At 33.8% G+C, this 12,139-nt stretch overlaps 1 protein-coding gene across 7 annotated transcripts in view; it reads left to right on the forward strand.

Moving 5' to 3' along the window:
- Nucleotides 1-12,139, forward strand: part of LOC128240241 (rho guanine nucleotide exchange factor 28-like) — a 115,922-nt gene that overhangs the window by 32,423 nt on the left and 71,360 nt on the right. For 6 of the 7 annotated variants that reach the window (XM_052956775.1, XM_052956779.1, XM_052956777.1 and 3 more), the window contains exons 8-10: nucleotides 821-1,063; nucleotides 9,630-9,718; nucleotides 10,701-10,721. In XM_052956775.1, the coding sequence (XP_052812735.1) occupies nucleotides 821-1,063; nucleotides 9,630-9,718; nucleotides 10,701-10,721 (353 nt within the window). The remainder of the gene's footprint in view (nucleotides 1-820; nucleotides 1,064-9,629; nucleotides 9,719-10,700; nucleotides 10,722-12,139) is intronic. The other variant, XM_052956776.1, reaches the window with a different exon arrangement.

A 12,139-nucleotide genomic window follows, 5' to 3' on the forward strand; every position in this document is an offset into this window, starting at 1 on the left:
ATATTGATTCGAAAAAGTAATTTATGGATACTGATACGAAAAAGTGACTCAGGGATACTGATTTGAAAAAGTAACTTGTGAATACTAGTTCTTAAATGTGACTTAAAATACTGATTCGAAAAAATGACCCAGGGATACTGATTCGAAAAAAGTGATCATTGATTCAAATGTCTTTTATTAAGTTTTTGAAGTGCAGTTGTTAACAAGGTGTATACGTTTTTGATTGGCCTTACAATTTTATAGCTTCTTTCAGTGCTTGTTGTGGGTAAAGTTATCCATGACTTGTGAGCATTGATTGATTCTGATTTAATTGTCAAATTTTCTTGCCCTTGGGTGGTGTGTTTGAGCTCCCCCAGGGGCAATATGTCTCGCTCCTGAAGGTGACACCATTATTTGTTTCTTTCCAGTGAAAAGACTTAAATGTGATCCTTTATAAGTTATATGGAGGATATTTGTTTGTTGCAGTGTAAGATTGTTATACAGTCAGTTCACTGAGTGAGCACCAAAAATTATATTTTATGGGTGGCGCCGCAGTTTTTCAGAAAATAGCGCCAATTTGCATTCAAGCATAATGTCATTTCAGAAATAAACGTTGAAATTATATACCAGCCTAACCATGAGAACGTGTTATTTGGAATTGAAGTCAGGCTAAAATATCAAAACAATGAAAAATAGCAGAGTGATATTTTTACAGTTTGAAACAGTAAAATATCAATTTTATTTCACTGATAAAACTCTATAATCAACCTGAAGGCATTTAATAAATCCGTAAAATCAAGTTGAAATAAATAAATATGATAAAAAAACTTGTTCCTTACAGATAAAGCTGAACCAGACACTGACACATTCAAAGCTGTATGTGACAAAGCCAAAGACCTATCAACCCTTGTATCAGTAGATGACTATTGCGCCCCAGCAGATATATACTCAGACCCAAACCTTGACGGCGGCCATGATGGCGGCCATGATGATGACATTGAGATGAGCGAGGATTGTGACGTTGCCATGGAGATGGACTCACATGACCAGACTGAAGGCGATGAAGAGACACATGATATCATGGGTAGGTTTATTGAAAAAAGTACTTCGGTTTTAGCTAAAGAGTAATGGAAGGGTGCTTCACCCTGTCCCTTTTTGGAAGCACCCTTTTGCCCTTATGGAGACCAGCATGGGTACCCTCCTGCCTTCATAGAATGTAATGCTTAAGTTAATAAAAAAATAAATTGTTTTGATTAAAACTTAAGCTATTCTTATAAATTCATACAAACTTGACATATTTGGCAGTTGAAACCTATGATTACTTTAGTTAAGCACACTTTCTACTTTTTTTTGTTTAAGTTCAATTTTTTCGCTGCCAGACACAACGTGCCCTTTTTTCCCTAGCACCATGTCCTTTTAAAAACCTGGTTAAAACACTAAAAGTACAAAATGTGGTACGATAGTGCGAGTTTGGTAAACAAATCTTGAATGTGAAAGACACCTAAAGTCATCCTTAGGTGCTGTGAAAAATCTGCTAGAAATGCTTATTGCAGCATATAATAATAACATGTCGAACAATTTTTTGAACATAAAGTTATATGAAATAATTGGTTGACAATTGCAGTCCATGTGGTTTTGTTGGTCGGCCATTGATAAATGTTCTTGTTTTTACATTTAGATACAGGTATGAGGAAGTGATTAGTAGAAAAGCAATTTCGATTTTGTAATTTTCAGTATGATTCATTAACAGTTATGTGTTATTTCAATAAGACGTGTTGAAAACATGATTTATTTTGTTATTCTTCCTTCTAGTTTGTAGCCAGAAGGCAACATAGGTTAAGTGGTATTTTTCCTGTCACACTTTATACACTTCAAAGAACAGTAAATCAGGTGTTAAAAGACTCCCTCATTATGGTTACTTCCCTTGAACCTAGTACAGATTTCGACTTGGAATATTAGAACTCAATAGAAATGATACGGCATTTTGGAGATTTCAACAGTTAAAAATGAAATTAGTTTGACTAGGATATTGATATTTGTTTGCTAATTTTATTGCCGACCAGTGGCCTTTCCCTTAACAAAGAAACAGCCATTTTTGTTTAACAATACTGAGAAAGGCTCTTCTTAGATAGAATGGAGTAGGTTATTAGGAAATTGGCATGGTACATTTTTCAACAGCAGAAACTATCATATATAAAGAAAATAAACATTCTAATTTTTTTTACCAATTGAAAAATCACAGAATAAAAATAAAATGTGGTCAAAATTAGCCTGTATGCTCTAAAATATTTTCTTGGCTTGAACAAATTATTGATTTTATAAAGATAGCATGCAGTGTTTTTTTATGCCAAATCAAGCTTGTATCATCCAAAATTCTAATTTCATTAGATACAAATAAATTTTAATCAAAATTCTATAGAATTATGTACTTCCAGTCAATTTTGCATCATTCCTATAGAACTCCTTTCCTCATCCCATTTCTTCTTCTTTTTGATACTTTGACATTGACATCTGTGGCTGTTGTGACGTCAAGATGTTTACATCTGTCTTAAATAGCATTCATCACATGCACAAATTGTGTACTTGTGCAATACCAACAACATATTAATTGCAGGATTTTGGCAGACAACATCCAGTTTTATACAACCGTTTGTCAGGGACTATTTTTGGAAAGTTATTTGTATTCCCATCCCGGTTTGAAATTATCTGTTTAACTTTATCTTTATGCCCTAGACAGTTAAAAGGGTACCAAGGAAATTGATCTGTTGTTTTTCATATATTTTCTTAATGGGAAATTGAGAATGTTTTGCAACTCATATATTGCAAGCATCTTCAGTACTAAAGGAGTAGACTCATATAAGTTGCAAGCATTTGCAGTGCCATTGCTATATGAGTAGACTCATACAAGTTGCAAGCGTTTGCATCATTATAGGAATAAACTCATAGAAGTTGCAAGCATTTGCATCATTATAGCAATTATCTCATATAATTTGCAAGCATTTTGCAGTGCTATAGGAGTAGACTCTGATAATTTGTTAGCATTTGCACTGCAAAAACATTAGACTCATATAAGTTGCAAGCATTTGGAATGATAAAGAAGTTGCCTCATATAAGTAACAAGCATTAAGAGTAAAAAAGGGGCAAATACACTTTACAAGCATTTGTAGTGCAAAACAGTAGACTTCATAAGTTGCAATCATTTGAAGTAACAAAGTAGTAGGCTTTATATTCATTGCAAGCATTTGCAATGTTATAGAAGTAGATTTATAGAAGTTGCAAGCATTTGAAGTATTAAAGGAGTAGACTTATAAACATTGCAAGCATTTCAGTGCAAAAGCAGTAGAGTTATATAAGTTACAAGCATTTGAAGTACAATAAGGTTTAATTAAACATGAATAATATTTGTATCTGCATGTAGGTATTTGTAAAACCTGGCTGATAACCAGAACTAATCATTGACACAGCTGAAACTGGGTATCAGACCTGGTACCCTCTGGGGTATGGTACGTCATTCAGTCATCGCCACTGATAAGTGTTATTCTCTTACATTGAAAGTCAGAAATGGTTCTATTATCATATCACATAGGCCTTTTTTATTTCCTCATTCCTACTGAAGATGTGTGTCTAAAATAGTATGTGTTTTATATGGCAGTCTTCAAGGCTGAGACACGAGAAAAGACATTTTATAAATGGTTAGGAAACCTATTGAGCAGACATAGCTGGATTCATAGCTCTATTCATAGGTTGAGTTTAGCTGGATTTAAGTCTCCATTTATGCCTTGATTATAGCTGGATTCATAGCTCTAATCATAGGTTAAGTATAGCTGGATTCATAGGTCCATTCATAGGATGATTATAGCTGGATTCATAGCTCCAATCATAGGTTAAGTATAACTGGATTCATAGCCCCATTCATAGGTTGATTTTAGCTGGATTCAAAGCTCCAATCATAGGCTGATTATTGCTGGATTCCTAGCTCCAATCATAGGTTGAGTATAGCTGGATTCATAGCTCCAATCATAGGTTGAGTATAGCTGGATTCGTAGCTTCATTCATAGGTTTAGTATAGTTGGATTCATAGCCCCATAAATAGGTTGAGTATAGCTAGATTCATAGCTCCATTCATAGATTTAGTATTGCTGGATTCATAGCTCCAATCATAGGTTAAGTATAACTGGATTCATAGCCCCATTCATAGGTTGATTATAGCTGGATTCATAGCTCCAATCATAGGTTGATTATAGCTGGATTCATAGCTCCATTCATAGGTTGGATATAGCTGGATTTATAGCTCCATTCATAGGTTGGGTATAGCTGGATTCATAGCTCCAATCATAGGTTAAGTATAGCTGGATTCATAGCTCCAATCATAGGTTGGGTATAGCTGGATTCATAGCTCCAATCATAGGTTGGGTATAGCTGGATTCATAGCTCCATTCATAGGATGAGTTAGCTGGATTCATAACCCCATTCATTTGTTGACAATAGCTGGATTCATAGCTCCATTCATAGCTGGATTCAAAGCTCCATTCACAACTGGATTGTAGCTGGATTCATACTAAGTGAATGATTACAATTTTAGTGTTGATGTTATTGAAGTGATGTGGTGTATTTTGGTAAGAAAATTAATATTGTAGTTGTTTTACCTAGAAAATGGACAAAGCCTGATTCATACCCAGTGTTCGCTTGCAAAACAAAAAAGGTTTTAATTGGTAAAAAAAGGCAAATTTTTCTTCTACCCAGTAAACTGTCAGCCATTCATACCCAGTAATTCATAATCAGCTGTGTTTATTTTCAAGGTGAAGTTAATTAGTGAGGAACATGAAGAACATTTCAGGTGTAATTAATGACTGTTCTCAATCTAGACAAACAAAAAATGATTTTGTTTTGGGAAAAAGCTGGAAAAAAAAAGTTTGATGTTTTAGTTTTATATAGAAATTACATACAATTCTGAAAAGGTTCAACTTGTAGTTAGAATGGTGACTGATTTAAGATGTGCCTAATTGAGAATTTTGCAGTAAAAAAGCTGATAGAATGAAATGAGTTTGTAAATCGAAAATTTCATACATGCAAAAAAACATCTTATACCTGGTAAATTTTGATTCTTGGATTTCCCAGCCAGATAACTGATAAGCCTTTTTATGACTTAATGAATCTGAATGTAACTGCTTCTTCAGCAAATCCAAGCCTTCAATTTCACCAAACTGTGAGGCAAATGGGATGTTTGGTGCATTTTCAAGATTATTTTCAGATTTTATCTTCAGTTTGATTATCAGCCATTTGAAAATTCACCTGCAACAGCTCCTGTAATGATAAGGTAGAAAATGGAGGGATTGTTGGGATCAGACTTCAGGGCGTTTTATGAGCTGTAAAAAGTTGTTTGATTTGTTTTTTTACAAGGTGCAGAACAATTTTGAAAGCTTAGAAACATCCGTTTGTTTGTAAGATTGGAAATTCTTGATTGGTTTCATGATGATCTTGTGGTTCGTAATAAATTTTGCATCTGAAAATTGATATTAAAAATCAATGAAAATTTGCCAAACAGACAACAGTTATGAGTAATTTTCATCGAGAAATTTGTAATGAACATCATGGATTGCAAAATGGCAATTTTATCTCCTTGATAACTTTCACTTCAGCAAGCCCAAACAAGCAGCTATTAAAAATGCCACTACTCCTAGCTGGCTGGTGACCACAAACCGCCGTCACTTGCGCTCAGGCCAGGAATTAAGCCTGCGACACCTTAATGAGATGTGTGGGTGCTTACAACTGTCATAACTGGACAGTAAAATTTAATGCATTTTGTTTGAATGTTCTTGGAATAAGTCCACCATTTTGAATTTCTCTGAGATACCACATCTAAATCAAATAAAGCTTTCAAAGAAATTTTGCTACTAATTTTTCAACTGAACCTGAATTTTGTAACTTAGATTGTATTTGGTTATGAATATTTAACTTTTCAACAGAACCATATCAGTATGATAAAAACAAATACAAGGACAGGTAAAATTGAGTTTAATAGTATAATGTTGCTGGAATAAGTCCTCAGCCTTTTCAATGACCCAATAACCACAGCTAATGAAGCTTCTAAGAAATGTGGTTGCTTATACTTGAAATAACTTAACTGGCAGATTGTATGTGGGTTATGAAGTTCACCTAAACAGTAAGTTTAAAAAAAAACAAGAACTTGTAAACATATTTATGTTTTGGCCAGATGTTTATTTTTGGTCGAGATTGCTTGCACCTTGCTCAACCTGGGATAAGAGAGCAGTTTGAAGCTACCGAAGATGGTTACTGTCAGTAGAAGATAATTAACTGGGGCTATAAGTGTTTCAACCTCAATTACTAGTAACTGTTTTGGTGCTGGGCTGAGAGAAATAGCCAGAAGTCTATAACCATTGTTTCTGTATTATAACAGAGATTGATGTTTTTGGTATGACGTTAATAAATAGATAACCTATTAAATAATTAAATAAATAGCACAATGATCTCCATCTTTTCAAGTGGTGTACTGTGTACTTGGTTTTGCATGTGAAAGAGGTCCACTTAAGATTTGAACATTGTTGGGCAAATTGTGTCATGTTATACCAATGGCTGTTAATACTTTTTCATGGCTGTTAATACTTTTTCTGCTTACAGGAGTTTCAATATTGTTTAAAATGCTTTTCCAGACCCTATATTACAAAGTGTCTGGACCAATTGGCTTTTTGTTAGTGTTTTGTTATTATACTAAGCAAAAGGCCAATTTTGTTAGCATGTTTTCATTAACAAAAGACCCAGTATGTTGATATGATCTTCATCATCGAAAGACCCAGTTTGTAGGCATGTTCTTCATCATCAAAAGACCCAATTTGTTGACCCAGTTTGTATGCATGTTCTTCATCATCAAAAGACCCAATTAGTTGACCCAGTTTGTATGCATGTTCTTCATTATCAAAAGACCCAATTTGTTGACCCAGTTTGTATGCATGTTCTTCATCATCAAAAGACCCAGTTTGTAGGCTGTCTTCATCATCAAAAGACCCAATTTGTTGACCCAGTTTGTAGGCATCTTCTTCATCATCAAAAGACCCAGTTTGTAGGCTGTCTTCATCATCAAAAGACCCAATTTGTTGACCCAGTTTGTAGGCATCTTCTTCATCATCAAAAGACCCAGTTTGTAGGCTGTCTTCATCATCAAAAGACCCAATTTGTTGACCCAGTTTGTAGGCATCTTCTTCATCATCAAAAGACATATAGTTTGTAGGCGTCTTCTTCATCATCAAAAGACACAGTTTGTAGGCATCTTCATCATCAAAAGACCCAGTTTGTAGGCTGTCTTCATCATCAAAAGACCCAGTTTTTAGGCGTCTTCTTCATCATCAAAAGACCCAGTTTGTAGGCTGTCTTCATCATCAAAAGACCCAATTTGTTGACCCAGTTTGTAGGCATGTTCTTTATCATCCTTCTGACTCCACACACTTAGACCAGCCCAATTGCGTTCATACCCCGATAATGACATCAACCCCACAATTCATTCCTTAAATATCCAGTATGTTGATGTGTTCTTCATAAGCATAAGAAACAGTTCATAAAGAAATTAACACCAGTATTTAAAGGACCCATTTTATTACTGTTCTTTAACAGAGAAGGAGCGAATTGGACATTAAATTTTGGACAGGGACAACTTGAAAGGACCAAATGTAATGGTTCGTTCCTCAATTTGAAATATTTTCTATGACACTAATTGAAGTTTGATCGTTCAAGCCCTAGTGGATTGACCCAACTGAAAGTTTGTATGCAACGGTTGAACTCAATAAAATGGTTTGTTTTTCAACATGGAGTAAGTTAAGTGCACTTTGATGAGTCAAGGATTTCAACAAAATATTCAAATTAAAAAAGTTTTGAATATAAGTACTACTATGGATACTCATAAATCTCTGGGGACGATTTCCTCCTGGATGCTCAGTTCACCTGGTATGATCTCCAATCTCCAAAATAACCACCTGTGTAGGAGGCCAGTGCTTACTTTTTTATCGGAAAAACAAATATCTTCATTCCATTGTAGGCTTGGGAAACCCACCCTCAACATTCATTGTTCATCCGCTACCTTGCTTTGTATTTGATTTTTTGGCCTGATCGGAATTTGATTTTTTCGGAATTTGATTTTTTCGCCACTTCAATAGAGATTTGTTTGTAATTCTAGTAATCTTGTGTTTCTTTCAAAGTCTGTAATGATTATTGAAAGCCGATTATTTTCAGTAACTTGTTTGAGGGGGAGCTTAAAAACCCCATTAATATCAATACGGATATGTTTCAATTTTTATTGTCTCCAATTAAAAGGTTTATACCACGAAGATCTGATAAATTTACAGGAATGTACTTATTATTTATGAATATGTACCTTTACTTTTGCTGCAAGAATTTTATTCTTACAGAACAGTTTAATATCTATAATAAAAGCACGTGCATCTGCCAGTAATGATTTAGTCTGTTGAGAGACAGGCACCTGAATGCAATGATTTGAGCGCTTGCCATTCCCGAAAAAGAAAATAATTGAAATTATTTGCACAATTATTATTAATTGTACACATAATAAGTATTACAAGCTTTTAATTGAGGTTAGAAGCTATATGATTTTTTCCTTTTCGTTTCTGGGTGGCTTTAGACCTAAATTAGACTCCATTTCTAATTTAAAAAAAAATAATTTAAAAACTTTCACCAATTAATTATGTTGACCAAAATAGTTCTGTTCTGTTCTGTTCAGTTCTCACAAGCATACAATGAACAGATGTTTATGGAGACATTAATAGAATATAATTTTCATATAATTATTTATTCTCTTACAATTTGTATTAAAAAGATAATTCCATATCTTTAATAGGCTAAGATATTTTTTATTCATTTCCCTGCTAATAATAATTATTGTCATCACTAGTCTTACATGAAATTATTTAACACGCCCCCTCAAGATATATTCACTAATCCTTCAATTATACAATATTTTAAACACTGATTTTGAAATATCATGATGTCTATAAATCTTATATGAGATGTTTTAACGTTAAAATTATCCGGCTATCTTTTTCTGTACGCCTGACAGCGTTTAGTTAGGAGGAAATCAGGCTTATTGGTACCTGGCAGTACGTTTTTTTTCTGCTGAGAGATTTCCAAGAGAAATTTTCAACTGTTGCTCAGAACTGCTCAAGACTGTCTGTGGTGAACATTTACCTTTCGTTTAGTGGATTTTAATCAGGGATTTTATTCACTGACTTTTTGTGTGGCTTTTTCGTGTGTTTTCCATCTCCATCGTGGTTTGGAAATATATTTTTTTGTTGTTGTTTGTAATTAAAGTATCTTCAAGGGAATTACAAAAGTGTGGGGCTTGGATAGAAGCCCGTTATAAGGTATCTAAATCTCGTTTGATTACACACAAAAAAATTATGCGAAATTTTATTTTTACGCCTCTTTGGTGAAATTTTGCATTCGGAGTGGAAATACACCTTTTGCAAACTTAAATTATCGGATAGCATAAAAGAGCTTACTAGATGTTTTTTGTTATTGAAAAATAGAACGTCTTTTGTGTACTTCAAAAAAATAATGTTCCAGTATATTTCTGTAAATTACCTTCGAGGCATAAGGAACTTATATTAATTCTTTTATATTTTCAGAGGGCAGTATTTCGACCCTTCACCAAGTGAGCGAGCATTTACAGAGGATAAGAGCGAAAAGTACAGTGTTCAGCAAAATACTGGAACAGGTACACTAATTGCACCAAATCATTGTGACATAATTGTGTGTGGGTGTTGTTTTGTTGATATTGATGACTCTCTAGTTGTCTGTCATTGAATAATCATTGCTCAGTGTTTGTGATACAGTGATAGTCTTTGAGTCATTTTGTCATTGGCATGCTAAAACTTGATACCTTGTAACTTGGTATACATGTTGCCAGAAACAATTTGCGCATGTACAGCAAGGTTCTGTAACTCTGGCCTTAAACATTGTTGAGTTATGTCCCTTGCTTGACTGAGTAAAAATAGCAACAACAGACAATAGTTTGCTGTGTGGCTCTCTTGTTGCCCTTAAAGGGACTGGACACCAGATAATACCATTGATAGAAAAAAGAAAATAGTCAAAGACTTAACATAAAATTGATATCCTTGTGTACAATGCATTGTATCTTATTGACATATCACATAGCTTACAACACAAGTATACTTTCACAGTTTTTGCGTGTTTTTCACATTGGAAATTTACTGAGGGTGTCTACCATTTAAATACCAGAAAAATTAAAAATAGCTTTGGTATATGTATCTATACTAATGATGTGACTTTTACATTCTAAATATACACACTATACACTGGGAAGCCATTATGCGCTTTTTGAACTGGTAAACTCAGCAACAGCGACAATTTTTTTTTTAACCATTAAGTGATGTATTATCAGCCTCATACAAGCTCGTAATAAAAATTCTTGGCTTTTTTCGAGGAAATTATGTCTTTGCCAATTTTGTGAACCTCTAGTGTTTAGTCCGTTTAAACATAAAAACTGACATTCAATGTATATTGTTCCATATTACAACATCGAGAAATCAAACCAATTTCTTAGTAATCATCAAAATTCTTATGCTTGCCAAACGTCATGATAATGTCAGATAGCCAATGCTTTGTAGAAGGAGGTTATACTAGTTCTTTACAAATTAGATAGCTAAACAATACTCTACCTTGATTCATGTTACTAGGGTAATCACAAGAGAATATCGGTAAGATTTTATTGTTAATAACCATCAGGTAGTTTATACACTTTTATTTTCATTTTTTGCTTTGTTTTAATCCTCTATATCACTCCTTCCGTAACTTTATGAGCTTTGTTTATGAGCTTGTGATGTAATAGATGGTAGTATTACTTCTCCCTAGTTTATGAGCTTTGTTTTTTTTTAAATTGTGATCTGTAAAAGATGGCAACTATTATACCCACAGATAGGAGTTTCACCCGCAGATAGGAGTTGTGTATGTCCCATCACTTCAGTTCACAAAAACTTGTGTCGTATATAGCTTCATAATGATTGAACCGACTCACATGGAACTTCATAGGAATGTTGGTCAGCATGGGTTATTGTGTACCTGCAAGTTGTGCCACATTTCACTCCTTCTAACAAGAGTTATGGCACTTACCGTAGAAAAAAATAGTCTGAAAAATATTGTATAGCATGTAGATCCCAGACTATTTCACCTACACACATGAAACTTAATAGGTATGTTCATCAGGATAAGCTGTTGTGCAACTGCCATTTCTTTTACATTTCAATTCTTTAAAATACACAACTCAACATTCAACAATTCATGTGTCCATGCGGTGTCTCGGGATGTTCATTGTGACTGTGATAGCTCGAGTTCTGTTAGTGTTATTATCTAACATTGGTGTCAGCTTTTAAAGCTTATCAGAATATTATTCCATAAATGTCAAGAAATGAATTCCATCCCCATTACATCATCTTGTTTTTCATTTGAAAGTTTTAGTTATTTATATCCTTCTTATCTTTGGTGGTGTGCAAACACTAGTTTGACGTACATTGACCTTGAAAACTTGGTACACATGTTCACTTGGTAATTACATATATTGTATAGCAGGTGCAATAACTCTTAAACATATGTTTATTGTGCGTCTAGATTGCGAAAAAATATTGGACGTTATCACACGAGCTTTGGCATCCTCGGCTGATCTTGCAGCAGAGATAGAGCTTAAAATAATAGCTGTTCCAATATTTGCATGGAGTTTCATTTCTACTGTCTAACTTTTAAGTTTGTATGACATCATAGAAAACCCTTTTTCAGTATTAAAAAATTACTGCTTTTTCATCTTGCTTTTAAAGCTGCACTTTCACAGATATACCATTTTTACAACTTTTTCATTTTTTGTCTTGGAAAAAGCAAATTTTTGCTTAAATATCTGCAAACCAATGATATAAGATTGCTGACAAAAATTCAGATTGTTGATTTTCATATTTCTGTTCGAAAATTGATGTTTTATGGTTTAAAACGTTACTAAGGGTTTAAGAAAAATGCATAAAACATCAATTTTTGAACTTGAATATAAAAATCTGCGATCTAATTTTTTGTCAGCAGTCTTATATAACTGGTTTCCATGGATTTTCGCAAAAATTGGCTTGTTCCAAGACAA

This window comes from Mya arenaria, chromosome 7 (genome assembly GCF_026914265.1).
Source record: "Mya arenaria isolate MELC-2E11 chromosome 7, ASM2691426v1".
NCBI lineage: Eukaryota > Metazoa > Mollusca > Bivalvia > Myida > Myidae > Mya > Mya arenaria.